Source organism: Tachypleus tridentatus, chromosome 2 (assembly GCF_004210375.1).
Source record: "Tachypleus tridentatus isolate NWPU-2018 chromosome 2, ASM421037v1, whole genome shotgun sequence".
NCBI lineage: Eukaryota > Metazoa > Arthropoda > Merostomata > Xiphosura > Limulidae > Tachypleus > Tachypleus tridentatus.
The window spans coordinates 87,550,189-87,574,776 of NC_134826.1; the positions used below are offsets into that span (position 1 = coordinate 87,550,189).

The following is a 24,588-nucleotide window of genomic DNA, read 5'->3' on the forward strand; positions in this document are numbered from 1 at the left end:
ACATTAACTTGGAACTTCTTTGTTACGATAAAGGGTTAAAACATTAACTTGGAACTTCTTTGTTACGATAAAGGGTTAAAACATTAACTTGGAACTTCTTTGTTCTGGTAAAGGCTTAAAACATTAACTTGGAACTTCTTTGTTGTGGTAAAGGTTTAAAACATTAACTTGGAACTTCTTTGTTATGGTAAAGGCTTAAAACATTAACTTGGAACTTCGTTATGGTAAAGGCTTAAAACATTAACTTGGAACTTCTTTGTTATGGTAAAGGCTTAAAACATTAACTTGGAACTTCTTTGTTATGGTAAAGGCTTAAAACATTAACTTGGAACTTCTTTGTTATGGTAAAGGCTTAAAACATTAACTTGGAACTTGTTTGTATAAAAGCTTAAAACATTAACTTGGAACTTGTTTGTATAAAAGCTTAAAACATTAACTTGGAACTTCTTTGTATAAAAGCTTAAAACATTAACTTGGAACTTCTTTGTGTAAAGGTTTGAAACAGTAACTTGGAACTTCTTTGGGTAAAGGCTAAAAATCAGTAACTTGGAACTTTTGTTACTGTAAAGGCTTAAAACATTAGCTTGGAATTTTTCGTTACAGTAATGGCTTAAAACAGTATCTTGGAACTTCTTTGTTACTATAAAGGCTTAAAACAGTAATTTGGAAATTCTGTGTTACTGTAAAGGCTTAAAACATTAACTTGAAACGTCTTTGTTACAGTAAAGGCTTAAAACATTAACTTGAAACGTCTTTGTTACAGTAAAGGCTTAAAACATTAACTTGAAACGTCTTTGTTACAGTAAAAGCTTAAAACAGTAACAGGAAACTTCTTTGTTACTGTAAAGGCCTATAACATTAGCTCGGAACTTCTTTGTTACTCTAAAGGCTTAAAACATTAAATTGGCACTTCTTTGTTACGGTAAAGGGTTAAACATTAAATTGGAACTCCTTTCTTACTGTAATGGCTTAAAACAGTTACTGTTTTTACTGTTTACAGTGAACTTCTTTGTCACTGTAATGGCTTAAAACAGTAACACTTCTTTGTTACAGTAAAGGCTTAACACATTACTTTGGAACTTCAATGTTAGTGTAAAGGCTTAACACATTACTTTGGAACTTCATTGTTAGTGTAAAGGCTTAACACATTACTTTGGAACTTCATTGTTAGTGTAAAGGCTTAACACATTAATTTGGAACTTCATTGTTAGTGTAAACGCTTAACACATTAATTTGGAACTTCTTTGTTATGGTAAAGGCTTAAAACATTAACTTGGAACTTCTTTGTTATGGTAAAGGCTTAAAACATTAACTTGGAACTTCTTTGTTATGGTAAAGGCTTAAAACATTAACTTGGAACTTCTTTGTTATGGTAAAGGCTTAAAACATTAACTTGGAAATTCTTTGTTATGGTAAAGGCTTAAAACATTAACTTGGAACTTCTTTGTGTAAAGGTTTGAAACAGTAACTTGGAACTTCTTTGGGTAAAGGCTTAAATCAGTAACTTGGAACTTTTGTTACTGTAAAGGCTTAAAACATTAGCTTGGAATTTTTGTTACTGTAAAGGCTTAAAACATTAGCTTGGAATTTTTCGTTACAGTAATGGCTTAAAACAGTATCTTGGAACTTCTTTGTTACTATAAAGGCTTAAAACAGTAATTTAGAAATTCTGTGTTACTGTAAAGGCTTAAAACATTAACTTGAAACGTCTTTGTTACAGTAAAGGCTTAAAACATTAACTTGAAACGTCTTTGTTACAGTAAAGGCTTAAAACATTAACTTGAAACGTCTTTGTTACAGTAAAAGCTTAAAACAGTAACAGGAAACTTCTTTGTTACTCTAAAGGCTTAAAACATTAAATTGGCACTTCTTTGTTACGGTAAAGGGTTAAACATTAAATTGGAACTCCTTTCTTACTGTAATGGCTTAAAACAGTAACACTTCTTTGTTACAGTAAAGGCTTAACACATTACTTTGGAACTTCAATGTTAGTGTAAAGGCTTAACACATTACTTTGGAACTTCATTGTTAGTGTAAAGGCTTAACACATTATAATTTGGAACTTCTTTGTTACGATAGAGGGTTAAAACATTAACTTGGAACTTCTTTGTTACGATAGAGGGTTAAAACATTAACTTGGAACTTCTTTGTTACGATAGAGGGTTAAAACATTAACTTGGAACTTCTTTGTTACGATAAAGGGTTAAAACATTAACTTGGAACTTCTTTGTTACGATAAAGGGTTAAAACATTAACTTGGAACTTCTTTGTTACGATAAAGGGTTAAAACATTAACTTGGAACTTCTTTGTTATGGTAAAGGCTTAAAACATTAACTTGGAACTTCTTTGTTATGGTAAAGGCTTAAAACATTAACTTGGAACTTCTTTGTTATGGTAAAGGCTTAAAACATTAACTTGGAACTTCGTTATGGTAAAGGCTTAAAACATTAACTTGGAACTTCTTTGTTATGGTAAAGGCTTAAAACATTAACTTGGAATTCTTTGTTATGGTAAAGGCTTAAAACATTAACTTGGAACTTCTTTGTATAAAAGCTTAAAACATTAACTTGGAACTTCTTTGTATAAAAGCTTAAAACATTAACTTGGAACTTCTTTGTGTAAAGGTTTGAAACAGTAACTTGGAACTTCTTTGGGTAAAGGCTTAAATCAGTAACTTGGAACTTTTGTTACTGTAAAGGCTTAAAACATTAGCTTGGAATTTTTGTTACTGTAAAGGCTTAAAACATTAGCTTGGAATTTTTCGTTACAGTAATGGCTTAAAACAGTATCTTGGAACTTCTTTGTTACTATAAAGGCTTAAAACAGTAATTTGGAAATTCTGTGTTACTGTAAAGGCTTAAAACATTAACTTGAAACGTCTTTGTTACAGTAAAGGCTTAAAACATTAACTTGAAACGTCTTTGTTACTGTAAAGGCTTAAAACATTAACTTGAAACGTCTTTGTTACAGTAAAAGCTTAAAACAGTAACAGGAAACTTCTTTGTTACTGTAAAGGCCTATAACATTAGCTCGGAACTTCTTTGTTACTCTAAAGGCTTAAAACATTAAATTGGCACTTCTTTGTTACGGTAAAGGGTTAAACATTAAATTGGAACTCCTTTCTTACTGTAATGGCTTAAAACAGTTACTGTTTTTACTGTTTACAGTGAACTTCTTTGTCACTGTAATGGCTTAAAACAGTAACACTTCTTTGTTACAGTAAAGGCTTAACACATTACTTTGGAACTTCAATGTTAGTGTAAAGGCTTAACACATTACTTTGGAACTTCATTGTTAGTGTAAAGGCTTAACACATTACTTTGGAACTTCATTGTTAGGGTAAAGGCTTAACACATTAATTTGGAACTTCATTGTTAGTGTAAACGCTTAACACATTAATTTGGAACTTCTTTGTTATGGTAAAGGCTTAAAACATTAACTTGGAACTTCTTTGTTATGGTAAAGGCTTAAAACATTAACTTGGAACTTCTTTGTATAAAAGCTTAAAACATTAACTTGGAACTTCTTTGTGTAAAGGTTTGAAACAGTAACTTGGAACTTCTTTGGGTAAAGGCTTAAATCAGTAACTTGGAACTTTTGTTACTGTAAAGGCTTAAAACATTAGCTTGGAATTTTTGTTACTGTAAAGGCTTAAAACATTAGCTTGGAATTTTTCGTTACAGTAATGGCTTAAAACAGTATCTTGGTACTTCTTTGTTACTATAAAGGCTTAAAACAGTAATTTGGAAATTCTGTGTTACTGTAAAGGCTTAAAACATTAACTTGAAACGTCTTTGTTACAGTAAAGGCTTAAAACATTAACTTGAAACGTCTTTGTTACAGTAAAGGCTTAAAACATTAACTTGAAACGTCTTTGTTACAGTAAAGGCTTAAAACAGTAACAGGAAACTTCTTTGTTACTCTAAAGGCTTAAAACATTAAATTGGCACTTCTTTGTTACGGTAAAGGGTTAAACATTAAATTGGAAATCCTTTCTTACTGTAATGGCTTAAAACAGTTACTGTTTTTACTGTTTACAGTGAACCTCTTTGTCACTGTAATGGCTTAAAACAGTAACACTTCTTTGTTACAGTAAAGGCTTAACACATTACTTTGGAACTTCATTGTTAGTGTAAAGGCTTAACACATTAATTTGGAACTTCATTGTTAGTGTAAACGCTTAACACATTAATTTGGAACTTCTTTGTTACGATAGAGGGTTAAAACATTAACTTGGAACTTCTTTGTTACGATAAAGGGTTAAAACATTAACTTGGAACTTCTTTGTTACGATAAAGGCTTAAAACATTAACTTGGAACTTCTTTGTTACGGTAAAGGCTTAAAACATTAACTTGGAACTTCTTTGTTATGGTAAAGGCTTAAAACATTAACTTGGAACTTCTTTGTTATGGTAAAGGCTTAAAACATTAATTTGGAACTTCTTTGTTGTGGTAAAGGCTTAAAACATTAACTTGGAACTTCTTTGTTATGGTAAAGGCTTAAAACATTAACTTGGAAATTCTTTGTTATGGTAAATGCTTAAAACATTAACTTGGAACTTCTTTGTTATGGTAAAGGCTTAAAACATTAACTTGGAACTTCTTTGTTATGGTTAAGGCTTAAAACATTAACTTGGAACTTCTTTGTATAAAAGCTTAAAACATTAACTTGGAACTTCTTTGTATAAAAGCTTAAAACATTAACTTGGAACTTCTTTGTGTAAAGGTTTGAAACAGTAACTTGGAACTTCTTTGGGTAAAGGCTTAAATCAGTAACTTGGAACTTTTGTTACTGTAAAGGCTTAAAACATTAACTTGGAACTTCTTTGTTATGGTAAAGGCTTAAAACATTAACTTGGAACTTCTTTGTTATGGTAAAGGCTTAAAACATTAACTTGGAACTTCTTTGTTATGGTAAAGGCTTAAAACATTAACTTGGAACTTCTTTGTTATGGTTAAGGCTTAAAACATTAACTTGGAACTTCTTTGTTATGGTTAAGGCTTAAAACATTAACTTGGAACTTCTTTGTATAAAAGCTTAAAACACTAACTTGGAACTTCTTTGTATAAAGCTTAAAACATTAACTTGGAACTTCTTTGTGTAAAGGTTTGAAACAGTAACTTGGAACTTCTTTGGGTAAAGGCTTAAATCAGTAACTTGGAACTTTTGTTACTGTAAAGGCTTAAAACATTAGCTTGGAATTTTTGTTACTGTAAAGGCTTAAAACATTAGCTTGGAATTTTTCGTTACAGTAATGGCTTAAAACAGTATCTTGGTACTTCTTTGTTACTATAAAGGCTTAAAACATTAACTTGAAACGTCTTTGTTATAGTAAAGGCTTAAAACATTAACTTGAAATGTCTTTGTTACAGTAAAGGCTTAAAACATTAACTTGAAACGTCTTTGTTACAGTAAAAGCTTAAAACAGTAACAGGAAACTTCTTTGTTACTGTAAAGGCTTAAAACATTAAATTGGAACTCCTTTCTTACTGTAATGGCTTAAAAGAGTAACGTGGAACTTCTATGTCACTGTAATGGCTTAAAACAGTTACTGTTTTTACTGTTTACAGTGAACTTCTATGTCACTGTAATGGCTTAAAACAGTTACTGTTTTTACTGTTTACAGTGAACTTCTTTGTCACTGTAATGGCTTAAAACAGTAACACTTCTTTGTTACAGTAAAGAGTTAACACATTACTTTGGAACTTCATTGTTAGTGTAAACGCTTAACACATTAATTTGGAACTTCTTTGTTACGATAGAGGGTTAAAACATTAACTTGGAACTTCTTTGTTACGATAGAGGGTTAAAACATTAACTTGGAACTTCTTTGTTACGATAAAGGGTTAAAACATTAACTTGGAACTTCTTTGTTACGATAAAGGGTTAAAACATTAACTTGGAACTTCTTTGTTATGGTAAAGGCTTAAAACATTAACTTGGAACTTCTTTGTTATGGTAAAGGCTTAAAACATTAACTTGGAACTTCTTTGTTATGGTAAAGGCTTAAAACATTAACTTGGAACTTCTTTGTTATGGTAAAGGCTTAAAACATTAACTTGGAACTTCTTTGTTATGGTAAAGGCTTAAAACATTAACTTGGAACTTCTTTGTTACGATAAAGGGTTAAAACATTAACTTGGAACTTCTTTGTTACGATAAAGGGTTAAAACATTAACTTGGAACTTCTTTGTTATGGTAAAGGCTTAAAACATTAACTTGGAACTTCTTTGTTATGGTAAAGGCTTAAAACATTAACTTGGAACTTCTTTGTTATGGTAAAGGCTTAAAACATTAACTTGGAACTTCTTTGTTATGGTAAAGGCTTAAAACATTAACTTGGAACTTCTTTGTTATGGTAAAGGCTTAAAACATTAACTTGGAACTTCTTTGTTATTGTAAAGGCTTAAAACATTAACTTGGAACTTCTTTGTTATTGTAAAGGCTTAAAACATTAACTTGGAACTTCTTTGTTATGGTAAAGGCTTAAAACATTAACTTGGAACTTCTTTGTTATGGTAAAGGCTTAAAACATTAACTTGGAACTTCTTTGTTATGGTAAAGGCTTAAAACATTAACTTGGAACTTCTTTGTATAAAAGCTTAAAACATTAACTTGGAACTTCTTTGTGTAAAGGTTTGAAACAGTAACTTGGAACTTCTTTGTGTAAAGGTTTGAAACAGTAACTTGGAACTTCTTTGTTACTGTAATGGCTTAAAACAATAACTTGGAACTTCTTTGTTATTTTAATGGCTTGAAACAGTAAGTTGGAAATTCTTTGCTACTGTAAAGGCTGAAAACAGTAATTTGGAAGTTCTTTGTTACTGTAAAGGCTTAAAAGATTAACTTGGAATTTGTTTGTGTAAAAGTTTAAAACATTAAACAATACCGAGAAAATTAAAACTGACTGAAGACCATACAGTACCTTGATTTCATCCAGAAGTTTCAAACATGAAGCATATTTTGATTCATAAAACCTGAAGACAATATCTCGAAGCTGTGGTTCTAGTTCAAGAAACAGTTTGAAAGAGCTACACAAGTAAAAAAAAAAAAAATCTTAAAGAAGTGCAAATGTAACTCAAGAGAATTTCTTGTCATCACAAATTAAAGAAGCGCAGTTGAAAGACTTCTCTAAATTAAACAGAAAGCTGTGGAAAATATTCTAAGTAAACAATGCAAACTACACTAGTATCAAAGTTTGCCTTTTTAAACATTTATTGTTTGTTATTGAGGTGTGTAACTACTTTAAATTAAATGTGTTATTTTTATAACACTGATGTGTTTTTTGTAACTTTAATTATCTTATGAACTTAAATCACTGGTCTATATCACACAAATATAATGCTTTGCAGCAGTTAATTAATATTCCATCCAGCAACCACTGGTCCAAGATGCCAAGACATGAAATGTTTAATACTGAAATAAAGAATTTTAAAAGAATAGCCAAAAAGATACCAGATTAGTTGATTATTCTATGATGTAATCAATAACATAACTTAATTGAAATATTCATTACATAGTAACATTAAACACATCTAACAAAAAAAATGATATGCAAATTCATATGTCACCCTGAGAAAGCATGACCTTTTTTAGTGAGTTACATTCTAAATTTAATCACTTTATTATCATTGTATATAAATAAATTTGTTTTCAAAACATAATTAATAAAGCCAATTTTAATAGAAGTTTTATGTTTTTAAAAATCTTCAAATTCCCAGAGTAAAGAGAACTGGCATGTTTGTTCCTTAAGTCTTCCCTCTTTTTCCAGTTTATTTACCACTCCTCAGAGAAGTACAAAATATAATTCAAAATTACACAATATAATATAGTTATTACTAAGGCAAAGACTAACTTTACAGCCTCCAGTTTATTTGTTTACAAAGTTGCCACACCCACCTGTCATGTTTTCTAAAGATCTTTCTGACATTTTATACAAATTACTTATAACCAGTAGAAAGGAAATGTTTTAACCTGTCAAATGTGTTACATCAAACTGTTTTCAGTACAGAGTATGTCTGTTTTACCTTCAGTTTGATAGCTTTGAAAAGGCTGAGAGAAATATTTAAAGTCCCTTCAGCCATAGTTAGAAAGCCAAAAAAAATTACACTTGTTATATGATATTGTTTGCTTTCTGTTTATTATTATTATTATTATTGTTCCATGTTCTTAGTTGCACTATCTAATTAAATAAAAATTATTTAATTTAGTAGCAACATTAGTATAAAAAAACAGGCTTAAATGTCATCAGCAACCAATGATAAGAACACAAGAGGTGACAGATAAGTACTATATTTCTTATAGGAACACAAGAGGTGACAGATAAGTACTATATTTCTTACAGAAGTACTATATTTCGAACACAAGAGGTGACAGATAAGTACTACAGATAAGTACTATATTTCTTACAATAAGAACACACAGAGGTGACAGATAAGTACTATATTTCTTACAAGAACACAAGAGGTGACAGATAAGTACTACTATATTTCTTACAAGAACACAAGAGGTGACAGATAAGTACTATATTTCTTATAAGAACACAAGGGTGACAGATAAGTACTATATTTCTTACAAGAACGAGGTGAAGATAAGTGACAGATAAGTACTATATTTCTTACAAGAACACAAAAGTACTATATGACAGATAAGTACTATATTTCTTACAAGAACACAAAGGTGACAGATAAGTACTATATTTCTTATAAGAACACAAGAGGTGACAGATAAGTACTATATTTCTTATAAGAACACAAGAGGTGACAGATAAGTACTATATTTCTTATAAGAACACAAGAGGTGACAGATAAGTACTATATTTCTTATAAGAACACAAGAGGTGACAGATAAGTACTATATTTCTTATAAGAACACAAGAGGTGACAGATAAGTACTATATTTCTTATAAGAACACAAGAGGTGACAGATAAGTACTATATTTCTTATAAGAACACAAGAGGTGACAGATAAGTACTATATTTCTTATAAGAACACAAGAGGTGACAGATAAGTACTATATTTCTTATAAGAACATAAGAGGTGACAGATAAGTACAATATTTCTTATAAGAATGCAAGAGGTGACAGATAAGTACTATATTTCTTGTTTTTCCAGTATATTCCTTATTTATTATTATAAAAATAATTAAAATGTAAAAAACAGAAGATTATTATGTTAGATAACATTATATTAGATAAAATGATGGAAAAATAAAAAATGTTCACAAGATATGCTAGTAAGCAGTTTGTCTTACATAGTTCAATACAGTAATGCCAGCTACACATTTGCAACTTGTGTGGTGGGATTATTAGTTAAATGTGATTCAAAGAGCAATAAAACAATACAATTAAGTATAAACAGCTGTATACAGCTACAAGTTTTAAGCTAATTAGAATAAACTATAGTTTCCTCTTACAATTTGAAGTCATTATAGAAAAAAAAAAAGATAATTTATCTTGGAGTTTTTTATAATAATCAAATTGAATGATATATAATTAGGATAGAGAAAATAACACAAAATGTTAAGTTTACTGAAAACAAAAAAGTTTCATGTTTACTTAGGAACTTTTACAGAGTAAGAAATGAAAGTTGAAAATTTTCAGATGAAGAAAAGCAATTTTAATCGTAACACAAAAATCCCTTTTCACTTGGGAGAGCCAACGCTAAATCCATATGGTCATGGGAAAACATTTAGTAAAGATACTTACTTGATTTAAAGATCAAATTTTTTTACATACAAGAGACTTGTAACGTTCACTGAAAACCTGCCAGATTTTGTAAAGATACACTGACCATGTTACAGTATTTTGAAACTATAGGTTACTATGGGGTTAAAAAATCAGGGAGATCCAACTAACCTGTATGGAAAGAGTTCAGTAACTAAACTTGGTAGCTGCTATTAGATCTAGTAAAATGTACCAATCTTAGAAAACTAAATTTTTACCTACCTACTTGATATGACATTTTTAGAAGTTCTTGTCTGTCAAAAGAAGCCAGTGCACATAAACCTCCGTACATTGCAACATTACTAGGAGATAGAAGCTGAAAAATAATATTAAGAAAAAAACGAACAAAATTATCACCTCAAAACTATTTAACAATTGTAAAACTGTGAAAACTACACAGAAATTTTACTGTACAACTGATTAACAAACAAATATTTGTATAAGTTTCAGTATGATTTAATTCAGGATTACGACTTTTTACTTAATTTATCATTTTCAATTTATAAATGGCTTTTTTTTTATTCCTACAGATAAACCATTTTGAATAATTTTAAATAAAAAGATAACTCACCAAATATATCATTGTTTCAATTATAGCCATTTTTATGTATAGAATTACTAGAAGAAATTTGTAAAACCTAAGAATAAACTTAGAACCACTTAACTGATTTAGCAATAGTTTATGGTGGAAGAGAGTAAATACTAAATACAGTGTATGGGGTACTGAAAAATGCTGTAAATATGCATTTAGAAGCTTGAGAGGTTATGGTAACGAATGTATGGTGGACAATACTTTGTTTCTTCATGTGAGTATTACTTTGCACTTTGACTTCTGATACAGACACTTCACAGACATTCTGTGTTAAGATACTTTAGTGACATCACTTCTCTTGTGTGCAACAAACTTGTACTTTTTTTTTTTTTTACTGAAAGCTTGTCACATTTTTTGTAGATGTGTCTCGTAATTTTGAAATTATATCCAATATTCCTTCTCCAATACAGGCTTGATCCAATGAACTGACCTCATGCACACTTGGTTTAAGACCAACAGAGATCCAAGCTTAGAATACCACCAATTCAAAGACACAACTTGGCCAATCATCAAGTACCTAAACTAATTCACTGGGCTGTGCAGACTTGACATTAACATTTACACAGAAGAACCACAGGGCTGATCATGATAATAGAAGTGGGTTGAAACACCAACCATTTACTATATGCTATAAATTTATTACAAAATAAAGTAATTTCTTTATGTCTTAACAAGAAGCATTTGAGACAAAGGTGTCTTCATATTTTATGTTAGCTAAATACAGAGGGTGAAAGATACCTTTGATGTAATGTTTAGTTGATTTAAAAAAACATATCTTTCACAGTTTGATGATGGTTTTTACAGGTACAGAATCTACAAGTCTAACTAACAGAAGATTTGTTATACTTACATCAGGAAAATCACAATGGTCAAAACTGGCTTGAAGAAAGTTCTTTGCTGCTGACTTGTACTTCTTGGTAGCCAATTCTGCAAGTCCAGCTGCACAACGAAGCTTTGTTAAGATTGGTTGATTTGTATCTTTTCCATGTACCTAACAGTGAGAAGTGATACAAGAAATAAACATCTATTTGAAAACAAAATTAAAAATGCCATAGGATGAAAAGTCTATAGTATAATAACAGTGACCAAACAGCACACAAACTTTACTAATCATGACCAATCAGCACAGAGACCTTACTGATCATGATGAAGTAAGTAAAAACTAACTAAACAGTTTCTTAGGTTGCAAAATTTCTTAATTTTGTTTTCAAACACTGAATATACTTTCTCTTGCTTAAGAAGTCTCTTTTTTTATTATTTATGACTAGAAATGTCCTATTTATACATCCAGTAATACTGAATAATTAAGGGTTTGAATCATCCAGAAAGGGTGCTTTCTAAGCCTAACCTAAATAACCTTATTTGTTACAGAAGACAATTTCTGTAGCTTAAAAACAGAAATAATTAATATGCTAACATTTTCATGGTATTTCTAAAGAATCTAACAAATTTCCACATCAGTATTTTGTTAGCAAAGTTTCCCAGACTTCCCATTAGATTCCTTTATCCACTTTCTTGAGACACCATAAGTTGACATCTCTCTAGCCACTTAACTCACAATAACACAACTAGTTTATAATCTGTCAGATTAAATCATACTTAAATATTACCTGTAGTTACTTTCAAAACCATTATTTATTTGTAACATTTCAGATCAGATGCTGTAACCTTATAAAACAGTAGGTACAAAGGGCTCAGGGCTATAGTAATAAAACCTGTCTTCACATGTGCAGAAAATTCTAAGAAAAAACCTTCTTTACAGATATGACTCTTTAAAGTTACACATACAAACTGTGACATTTTTTATCTTTTTCTTTGTACAAATTGTGTTCAATAAATATGTTAGGAAATAAGATATCAATTCTAAGATATATTTGAAAAAAAAAAAAAAGCAATATTTATTTTTTTCCCAAATCATTTTCAACAACAGGATATTGACTATGGAATATTTCCGAGCTAAAATGTATTGGAAATAATTGGTGGTTAATATTTTTACATAAATTTTGTCATTTGGCATGAGGGTATGTACTTGACACCTAACTGGTCTTCTGAAGTCCAAACAGGGTTAAAATTATAAGAACGTCTATTCTCACCACAGAATCAACACAAAAAACATACTGACAGGTAAATGAAGGCCTGTTTGAATGTTTAATCCTAAAAATATGCTATTTATATGGATATAAATAGTACAACTAAAGTTTTGTGAAAGACCTTTTTCCAAACTTGTAGATAAAAAATGTTTTGTGGGACACTTTCTTCATTTCCTTTATTAATTTAAAGAAAGACACGTGTGTACAAAGGTACAGGTAATATCTCATACCCCCACCTATAAATGGGGTATTGGGTTACTGAAATACACAGTACATACAAAAAACTGCACAAAGACGACCTTTGTTTCTTATGTTGGGTCCATAAAAAGAATTTACATTCAGTGCACTAAAGACATGCTGAAACAAAACATGTACAGACAAACTGACCCTAAATGTGGGGTCAACCTACCATCTTACTTTGACACATAAGTAAAGTCAGTAAAGTGAGTCAAACAGTTTGAAGAAAACCTTCTTACCTCAGCAAACTCAGGGGTAGCTTCAGCTTTGTTCACATAGCTCAACACATGAGACCAATTCTGCAGGTAAACACTTACCTAGAAAAGGAAATTGTAACTCATAAGTATCTTTTAGAAAGCTTTCATAACTACAGTTATGCCTTCTGTATGTAAAATATTGTAACAAAATAAAATAACAATCTTGTCAATTTCCCAGTGTTGCTTGTTGACAAGTTTCGGCAAATTTTCAATAGCTTCAAAACAGAGAGTGCAATAAAAAATTAGTTCAATTAAAGCAATTGGCAGTTAAACAAACATCTGAGTAGAAGTGAATATATATATATATATATATATATATATATATATAATTCTTCCACCATAGTACATCTTATATATCGTGTTCTAACATGGATTTTTACCTAATACCAAGAATAATCACACTCTCTGGGATATGACAGAATAATAGCAGTTAATATGCCATTTGTATTAGCAAATTGTTTGACAGCTGTTAACACAATACCAGTTAATATGTTACTCACATTAGAAAATTGATGAAATGGATTAAGTTGGAGAAATCTAATTACAAAAAACATTTGCATCACAACGTATCAAAATTAGGTTTGCACACCCTGCATTTGAAATATTAAAAATCAGAAATTGCAATTGAAATTAAGAATGAAATACAAATGATAGAAACATGACACTTTATGCTTTAAAGTATTTGGTTTGTTTTGAATTTCGTGCAAAGCTACACCAGGGCTATCTGTGCTAGCCGTCCCTAATTCATCAGTGTAAGACTAGAGGGCAGCAGCTAATCATCACCACCCACTGCCAACTCTTGGGCTACTCTTTTACCAATGAATAGTGGGATTGACCGTAACATTATAATGCACCCATGGCTGAAAGGGCGAGCATGTTTGGTGTGACGGGGATTCAAACTTGCTACCCTCAGATTATGAGTTGAGTGCCTTAACCACCTGGCCGTGCTGGGCCCACTTTAAAGTGTACACATCTACTAGGGTTTCAGTTAGATTTGATTTATATACACATACAAAAAAAACAGAAATCCAAAACTAACTTTCAGGACATTTAGACACATATTCACCACATGTCTTCCACTAGTACAATAATCTCTGGCCCGAGAATAACACTTCAGAGCATTACTTAGATCCCCACAGTCCAAGTAATGGTCTCCCAAGTCGTCATGGCCACGTCTGAAAACAAACAAAACAAGAAACACGATAAAATAGAATCACTAATTTGTTTATTGTTAAAGATGACATACTTCAGAAAGATGGGAAAAATAAACCTGTGTACTACTATTATGTTGAAAAGTAAAAGCAAGCAATTTGCTAACAACTTTTAAAGATTTGAATGTTCACACCTTAGTAATACAGATGGAAACAATACCTCAGATAACACAAGAGATATACCAGTAAAAGATCTGCCATAGAAATTATCAAATGAATACTGAACAACACCACATAGCAATATCTGTTAATAAATAACAAACACCACCACATAATATCTAGTACTAAATAATGAACAACACCACATAATGATATCTATTACCAAATAATGAACAACACCACATAATGATATCTATTACCAAATAACGAACAAGAGCACACATGGATATCTGTTACCAAATAACGAACAAGAGCACACATGGATATCTGTTACCAAATAACGAACAAGAGCACACATGGATATCTGTTACCAAATAACGAACAAGAGCACACATGGATATCTGTTACCAAATAACGAACAAGAGCACACAGTAGTATCTGTTACCAAATAACGAACAAGAGCACGCAGTAGACTCTATTACTAAATAACGAACAAGAGCACGCAGTAGACTCTATTACTAAATAACGAACAAGAGCACACAGTAGTATCTGTTACTAAATGACAAACAAGAGCACACAGTAGTATCTGTTACTAAATGACAAACAAGAGCACACAGTAGTATCTGTTACTAAATGACAAACAAGAGCACACAGTAGTATCTGTTACTAAATGACAAACAAGAGCACACAGTAGTATCTGTTACTAAATGACAAACAAGAGCACACAGTAGTATCTGTTACTAAATGACAAACAAGAGCACACAGTAGTATCTGTTACCAAGTCACGAACAAGAGCACACAGTAGTATCTGTTACTAAATGACAAACAAGAGCACACAGTAGTATCTGTTACCAAGTCACAAACACGAGCACACAGTAGTATCTGTTACCAAGTCACGAACAAGAGCACACAGTAGTATCTGTTACCAAGTCACGAACACGAGCACACAGTAGTATCTGTTACCAAGTCACGAACACGAGCACACAGTAGTATCTGTTACCAAGTCACGAACACGAGCACACAGTAGTATCTGTTACCAAGTCACGAACACGAGCACACAGTAGTATCTGTTACCAAGTCACGAACACAAGCACACAGTAGTATCTGTTACCAAGTCACGAACACGAGCACACAGTAGTATCTGTTACCAAGTCACGAACACGAGCACACAGTAGTATCTGTTACCAAGTCACGAACACGAGCACACAGTAGTATCTGTTACCAAGTCACGAACACGAGCACACAGTAGTATCTGTTACCAAGTCACGAACACGAGCACACAGTAGTATCTGTTACCAAGTCACGAACACGAGCACACAGTAGTATCTGTTACCAAGTCACGAACACGAGCACACAGTAGTATCTGTTACCAAGTCACGAACACGAGCACACAGTAGTATCTGTTACCAAGTAACGAACACGAGCACACAGTAGTATCTGTTACCAAGTAACGAACACGAGCACACAGTAGTATCTGTTACCAAGTAACGAACACGAGCACACAGTAGTATCTGTTACCAAGTAACGAACACGAGCACACAGTAGTATCTGTTACCAAGTAACGAACACGAGCACACAGTAGTATCTGTTACCAAGTAACGAACACGAGCACACAGTAGTATCTGTTACCAAGTAACGAACACGAGCACACAGTAGTATCTGTTACCAAGTAACGAACACGAGCACACAGTAGTATCTGTTACCAAGTAACGAACACGAGCACACAGTAGTATCTGTTACCAAGTAACGAACACGAGCACACAGTAGTATCTGTTACCAAGTAACGAACACGAGCACACAGTAGTATCTGTTACCAAGTAACGAACACGAGCACACAGTAGTATCTGTTACCAAGTAACGAACACGAGCACACAGTAGTATCTGTTACCAAGTAACGAACACGAGCACACAGTAGTATCTGTTACCAAGTAACGAACACGAGCACACAGTAGTATCTGTTACCAAGTAACGAACACGAGCACACAGTAGTATCTGTTACTAAGTAACAAACATGAGCACACAGTAATATCTGTTACTAAGTAATAAACATGAGCACACAGTAATATCTGTTACTAAAAAATGAAGAGCATACAGTGATATCTGCTACTAAAAATCACGACTTCTTAATGTTATTTTGGCCTAATTTCACGTGCTACTTTAAAAGAGGATATTTTACAAAGAATTTCAGTATCTTCCCATAAAGATCAATATTAAATTTATGTGTGATACTCAGAGCATTTGTGTCCACACTATGATAAAATTTAATGAATAAAACTTTATACATCTCTGTTAGTTACAGCATATCACAGTTTAGAACGTGATAGTTCAAAGTCAAAGTTCAAACTAAATAATGAACACCACCACACAGTGATATCTATTACTAATTAATGAACACCACACAGTGATATCTATTACTAATTAATGAACACCACACAGTGATATCCATTACCAAATAATGAACACCACCACACAGTGATATCTATTACTAAATAATGAACAAGAGCACATAATGATGTATATTCATTACTATAGCTAAGACTAAGAATGGTACATATTTATTAATGATTTTTTAAAGAAATACAGTATGAGTTAAAAGCATATTTTAATATTGGTCTGGTTCTCATTTTAAAGAATATTACTGTTTGATTTACAACAGTGGCTATTCCTTCCAACATACTGCATTTTCTTCTTCAGGCTTCTAGTTTTTTGATTTAGTATCTAATTACTTAATAGTACCTTAAGCTTTACTCTATTAGCTGAACATTAAGATATACTTGTAGTTTCTTAAACTCACCACTTACACAAGTAGATTTTAGTTTTCACATTTTTACTCCAACGTACCTGATGCTGATGGAACAACAAATATAGCGTTGTCAGCAGTTCTTCAAATCAGTGTCTTCTTTCTCAAACTTACCTTATACTTTCCTTTATAGAGTTGGATTTGTAGTTTTTCAAGTCAGTGTCTAGCTTCTCTAGCTTCAAAGCAGCCTTCTTACTTCTAGTTTCAATCCACTGAGTGTCCAATGGTGGTAGAAAGGCATTAATGGCACCTGTTACATCTGGTAAGTTAGCAGAGCTGGGACAAAATATAGTTAGATCTGTTGTACATGAAGTATAATATAAATGTATTTTACATTTTAATGGTAAGGAAAATTTCCTGCGACTCTATAAACAGAAACAGACTACACTATTATCATATGATTAACAAGGAGAAACATGGGTTTTAATGATACTGTTAAAGGTAACAACTAGAACAGTTCCTTTATTCCAACTTGAGGACATTTTCTACTCAGTTTTACAAATGTTAAACCAAATAATTAACATCAACAAAGAACTAGCAACAACCACATACATGCTATCCAAACATCTTAATGAAAATCACTATAGAAAGGTTTTTAGGCTAAACTATTTTGCATCTTTGAAGTTTTCTGTACGAGGGGAAAAAGAATAAATGTCCATAATGCTACAGTAAATGTTTACTTGAAAATAATTATATTTTGTACATGATAACTATTAAAATAATGCCAGTTCAACGTAATTTAATTAAGAAACACAATAAAAGCTTCCCTGATGAAATTACTGTTGACTATCTTAATGAGAGGTCCATATTTGCAGTAGTATATTATGATTCACATCCCAGCCATATGAATATCATAGTTGAAATCCTTGTAACAATATTTATATTTTTGTGTTTTTTTTAACTTAGTTTTCATGGTTCCCATGCTTTTAACAGAAAAAAAAAATTCTAGAATTTTTCTAAAATATGTTCATGAATTTCAAAAATGTATTTTACTTTTTTTTTTATGGCACTGCCGGCAATAAACAACCAAACATTTGTACTTAAAACTGCAAACACCCACTGTCAATAATGTAAGTTAATGGATGCATATGGTTAAGAGTGTCAGTCATTATTATATATGTACTGCCATAGATTTAGCACTACTTTTTGAAATAAAAATATAATATTTCAACCAATAATTTTCTGAGCACTCAAGCTCCAATACTGTGATGGAAAATTTAGTAGTTATTATTTAGCACTGTTCTTAGTAAATGCTCATTGATGGGCATTAAACTGGGGAAAAAAGAAAATTATTCACATTTAACATAGTGCAAAAAAACTCTTAAAACATAATTTTAGATATTTATGGAATGGCATTTTGTGACACCAACTGCCTTGCTTTTTATGCAAAAGAAAACATTAATTTATATACTTTAACCCTGTAACAAACAAAACTTACCCAGTACTTTCTGTCAGTTTCTTGTGAATTTGTTGGTACATGTTAACATTGTAGGTATTTTGAACATATGAGATAGCCATTTTCAGAGCTTCAATTCTTAGTGCTGGACAATGGTCAGCTATAAAGATAAGCCTATACAGTCTTGCAAGTCCAGTATAGCTATTAGCATATGCTTCTAAGTCCTAAAATAATAAGGATTATATAATTTTTTTAGAATAATTCTCTCAGAATACACTTAAACATAAATATGGATCTACATAAAAGTTTATTTACACACAAAAAGGTTTTCAAAAAATCAAGTACTATTTTTACTCACTAAAGTTGGGTTTTCTACAATATATGATTCTTCTTCGGGGGCCTCATTCTCTTCCGGAGGAGCATCTACCTGCATAGGTTCTACTCCACTCTGTGGGAAGAAAATTTCTATTTAAAACCAGCAGTGGCACTTTCAGATACTGCTAGAATAATATCATCAAACTATTTATGATTAATTCCATGACTTGATGTGCACTATGCCTGGGAAAGCTAATTTGTTTATCTAAGAAAGTTGTAACTGAAAAAATCTTTGGGGAGAACCAGAGTTGATACAATTATTTTTATTTCATACCAAGTCATGTCAACATGGCAGTCTTTAGTGTGGGAAAAATCACAAAAAACTGTTTATGATTTTCTTATATTCTAAAAATTGTTTTAAAGAAAAACACAGCTTTATAAAAATTCTTGATTCTTACAAAATTATTTGATTCAAAAATCAAGTAACAAAAATCAGACCTAGAACATCTATACTGATGAACTGTAAAAGCACCTATCTTTAAAGCTTAATGTCATTTTGGCCTAATTTCATGTGCTACTTTAAAATAGGATATTTTACAAAGAATTTCAGTATCTTCCCATAAAGATCAATATTAAATTTATGTGTGATACTCAGAGCATTTGTGTCCACACTGTGATCAACTTTAATGAATAAAACTATACATCTCTGTCAGTTACAGCATATCACAGTTTAGAACGTGATAGTTCATCAAAGTCAAAATAATATGAACTTTGTCACCCCTGTAATAGTTCTGTTTATTAATGCTTTTTACTAAAATTTTCACCAAAATTTTGTATTTCATTACTATACAATTTAGACCACATCAGGAGTGTCAAAATTTTTCACAATCATATTTATATATACACACATTTCCAAAATTATCATTCTAACATGAGCCAACAGCATGGTAATAATAGTAAAGTTATATTAAGTTACAAAGATAAATTTCTTGTGATAAAATGGTTGACATCTTAAAGACTACCAAATTAACCTACAGAATCCTGCAGATCTATAGACCACAATTTAAGGACCTGTGGTCTACATTCTTCCAAATAAATAGAAATTAGCTGACAAAAATACAATGCAGTAACACACACACACAAAACAAAATTATCAGTATATTTTAAAATTATTTTTTGTACTAACATGTTTTCTGTTTGTTTTTCTTAATATTCCACAAAGGTACATGAGGGCTACCTGCACTAGCCATCCCTAATTTAGCACTGTAAGAATAGAGGGAAGGCAGCTAGTCATCGCCACCCACTACCAGATGGCACTCAATCAGGTTAATCGACCATCTTAACTTCTGAATTGAAATGGTTTTAAGAAATGGTTTAATCAATAAATGGTGTGACTATCCTCACAGTTTTCTGTTTCTACCAAATACAAATAATCTTGTCCACTTTATTCTACTTCAAGCTGCAGAAGACTAAAATATACTAGTATCATTTACTGTACTTTAGACTAGTACAATCAGTAGCAGTTAAATGTACCAATTGTTGTAAGTTTATTTACAGTGAGTTAGAAAATGTTTGTCAAAACTTTTTTATTATCCACCTTCAAGTTTCATGCAAGTGGCTTTATTTCTACTGTTCTTTCTCTAGGTATATGTTAACTAATTTTGGCTGATAAATGGCTACCAAAATTAGAGATAAAAAAATAGTAAATTTTATACCAGTAAAATCTTCTGATGAATGCAAGCAACCTACATTTATCAAAAATAAATATGCATGTGTATATAATTAAATGTAATGTTCAAACTATATTACTTATAATGATTAGAAGGCATTGTTTCATCAACTGGCTGTCTTCACTGTTACCAGTATTTTTGCCATAAATCCAAGATGTCACAAAGTTTTATCAGCCTGTGACTCTAAAGTTTGAGTATCCTTTAGAAAGATATTTATATTTATGAAATGCCACGTCCTTCTGAAAGAAAGAAGAACAGCACAAGGGTCACATTCAGTAAACAGGGATGAATGGTTGAAGTTCAGCAATATAGACTGTAATAGGTATGTGTAATTTTCCACCCCGCATAAAACATCCTACCCTGTTTGATAATACTAGAGATAACATCCTTTCCTGTAGAAACAAAATATGCTCTCTGTTGCTACACTGTGAATTAGTGGTATTTCCTAATCAATGGTATGTCCAAGCTACAAATGACAAAAAAGTACTGCCAGCCTGTTGTATTCCCTCTTGTCAGAAATTAAAAATCAATGATAGTAACATTCAGCCTCAGCAGCTTTACCATAATGAAAAACAAGATCCCAACTCTTACCAACAAATAGTGTGATTGACCATCTAATTATAACACCCCCACAGCTGAAATGGTGAACATATTTGATGTGATGGGAATTCAAACCCTTGACCCTCAGATTACGAGTTGAGTGCCTTAACCACCTGCCCATGCCAGGCCGTTTTTAGTAGGATACTTGGACATGAGATGTATGAAAGATTACACCGTTGTGCAAATTAATTGAAACAAATGGTCATTTTACAATATTTTCAGCATGGCAGCCGGTGTAGGCTCGCTGGACTCGCTGATTTCCTTTAATAGTCATATTTTCACACAGACAGCGTCATTAGCTGTGTTTTGTAGTATGGTCGATCTATTTTTGGGATATATGACAAAATTTTGAGGAATATGTCATTCGAAATTGCGTTAGAAGGGCAAGGAGACCAGTCAAAAAACAACTTCTTACCAACTCAATGAAGAAAAATGGTATCAATGGGGTTTGAAATACAAGAAGCAAATGCAAGAACAATGGAGGAAGGTGTTATTCAGTGATGAGACTCATTTCTTCCTACAAGATCAAAGAAGTCTGTATGTTTGCAGATCTCCAGGTAAGAAACTTTGAGAATCTCACATCAATCAGTTCATGAAACATTCCTTGAAGGAGATGTTTTGGGGCTTTTTCAGCTACTATGGCATCGGAGGCTTACATATCGTAAAAGGTATGATGCGAGGACCACAGTACATCGAAGTTTTGCAGAGAAGAGTCGTTCCAGAATTGAAAAAGAGATTTCCAGATGGATCTGGCATTTTTCAGCAAGATCTGGCTCCATGCCACACATTGAAACTTGTGAAAAATTTTATGACTACAATGCGAATAAAGGTGCTGGACTGGCCTGGAAACTCTCCAGACTTAAATCCTATTGTAAATCTTTGGGCAATTTTTAAAGAAAGACTTTGGGGAAAAGACTGTACTACGAAAGATAAGCTAATTGAAGCTATAATTAGTAAAAATTAGTAAGGATTGCAGTCAACTAGTGGACTTGATTCTAAAGTGGATTAATGATCTTCTGAAAAATAAAGGCAGTTATATCATATATTAATTTGTGAGTAATTTTTGGATTCTCAGAAATAAAATGCAAAAAATTGAAAAAAATCGTAACTTTCTGTCTTGTTTCAATTAATTTGTACAAGGGTGTAATATTTTGTGCCTCACTGGTACATAAATTAGAAGGTTTCCACTGATAAAAATATGTAAGTTACTTTACCAGGCAACTGGAGCCAGGAACTAGTTATGAATTACCTTCTTCTGGGAGTATACACAATTTCTTTCATTTAGAATAGTTTTTATATTCAGTAAAAAAAACTTCTGAAGTCTGTCAGATGTTGTATTAGGGAAAAATTTGGTAACCAGATTGGCCTACCTTTAAAACTAAGAGCATATTATCTGCTGTGGACTTGTATAAATATAAGGCACAGTAATGGTTGTATTTGGTTTTCAATGTGTGGTGCTATGTTTGACTAAATCAATATTTTGTCAAACATGAGTAACAATAACATTACAACATCAAGCAGTATGTCACCTTCACAGAAAGTTTAACACTACACATAAGGCTGAAAACATTGTATAAAATTTAACAGATGAAGTTTTTGTCACTAAGGCAGTTTTTTGTTATATTGGTGAAACACCGTCTAAGCTTACAAGATGTTTTGTAATCAAATACAGTTTAATTTTATATACACCATCATACAGAATTTAAATAAATGAGACCTATTAGTCCATCCATGAAAACTAAACTTTAAAATAAACAAAGTCAAAAATAATTGTTATTAATAAAATATTTATTAAATTCTTATTTAAATCTATTGCATCCATATTTGAAAGCAACTCATTCTAAGAACTAGTTGTGTCCCATTAGGATAATAAAATTGGTTTAAATACAGGTGATTCCAATCCCATTAAAATGTGTCCTCTACTCCTACTAATATTAAGTGCAAAAGGAAAATGATACATCAACATTTTCAGTAGCTCAATCATATCTCCTATAACTCTTTTTTTCAGGAGAAAACAGCATCAGAGAGATCTCCTTGTACGATAACTTTTACATCCTAGGTGTCAACCCAATACCCCTCTGAAAATTTTCCAACAATTCAGTGTCTTTCCTAAGGTCAGGCTGAATATTGAAAATGTTGTCTAAAGAAATGATGCAGACAATGAAATAGACTTTTTAGCACATGTATTTCACTCTTTAGCAGATACAGCTTAAAATCCTATTTGTCATACTACTAACAAAAGTGTTTATAAATAAACAGATAATTTATACAGCTGAATAAAAGCAACTAAAAATCAGAACTGTTCATTTTGAAGAAATAAGTTTGAGTCCAGAACACGAAAAATATCAACACTGATAAGTTTTGTTAAAAGATAACTCTGAAAAGTTATTTACAGGACTATAATTCTAACAACAGAGAATTTTATTTTCAATAAGTGTATTAATTATCTGTCACCTGAAGCAAATAAACTGAAACTTCGGTACTTTTAAAATTATTCTCTTATAAAGCCTGTTAATTTACCTTCCTTTCTTCATTTTGAGAGGTTTTTAATTATTTGTGTATTGAATTATGAAAATACTATTGACATTATAGTATAAGTATGTTGATAAAGCAAAATATCACCTATCCTTATTAATAGCTTGAAAGCTGTATAAGAATGAAGTTTTCAACACATTACTAATTTAATCTAACTTGATTTTTAATACATCTTAAACACATTCAGTCTACAATTAATGTTTCTTATATCTTCTCTTGAAGTTTTTATACAATTATTATATTATTCAGGCATAAAGTAAGTACAAAATAGTAAAATCAGATGTTTGTCGATATAACATCGCCAAAAGGGCACAACAAAAAACATTACGTTAACAACAGTCAATATTAGTCACAAGTAATATTCAGTAAATTAGGCCCAAATAATTAGTTAACACCATGCGATTCGTTGGTCGAGCTTGTAAGTTTAACTCTTACACTTGACTTCCCTCTCTGGTTTATGCTCATAAGAAAAACTGTAAGATTAATAGAATATAAAGGTTAAATAAAAAATTACCTGAACTGGAAGTGGCATTTTCAATTTATTATAAACTGGAATAATTTCTGTATAGTTTATTATAATAAAAGAAAATGTGAGATGAAACACTCTCTAACACACTTTTCTTCTGCGGACCAAACTTTACTTCGCGAGAGGACGCTACATTTTGAAGGGACAATTATCAATAAAATTTATTACGTTAAACAAATAAATATATACATATACATCCTGACACGTACATCTAAATTGTAGTAATACATGTGCATCCTAATTCACAGTTAAACATCTAAAATTATAGGCTATATTTATATAGAATGCGTGAAATTAAGACAATTTGAATACTATAACTTATGAGCTTCAGTTATTGTATCCATGAGAATCAAAATTATATTTGTACTTTTTGCTGCTTCTTATATTGATTTTGTTAAACATCAAAACAACAGTGTGCTAGAAGTACTGTTTCAGATTTTGCTTTCGAAAAAACAAATAAAGGGCTGTCTGTA

At 31.5% G+C, this 24,588-nt stretch overlaps 1 protein-coding gene across 1 annotated transcript; it reads right to left on the reverse strand.

The window, feature by feature from the left end:
* Window positions 1-468: 468 nt before the first annotated feature.
* LOC143245550 (COP9 signalosome complex subunit 1-like) lies at window positions 469-24,263 on the reverse strand. The gene is given in 11 exon segments (XM_076491912.1): window positions 469-531; window positions 6,928-7,033; window positions 9,950-9,971; window positions 9,974-10,043; window positions 11,170-11,310; window positions 12,886-12,963; window positions 13,943-14,078; window positions 17,128-17,289; window positions 18,452-18,633; window positions 18,768-18,857; window positions 24,104-24,263. Coding segments are annotated over 11 exon segments (1,068 nt in total). The 5' UTR covers window positions 24,122-24,263.
* Window positions 24,264-24,588: the final 325 nt, after the last annotated feature.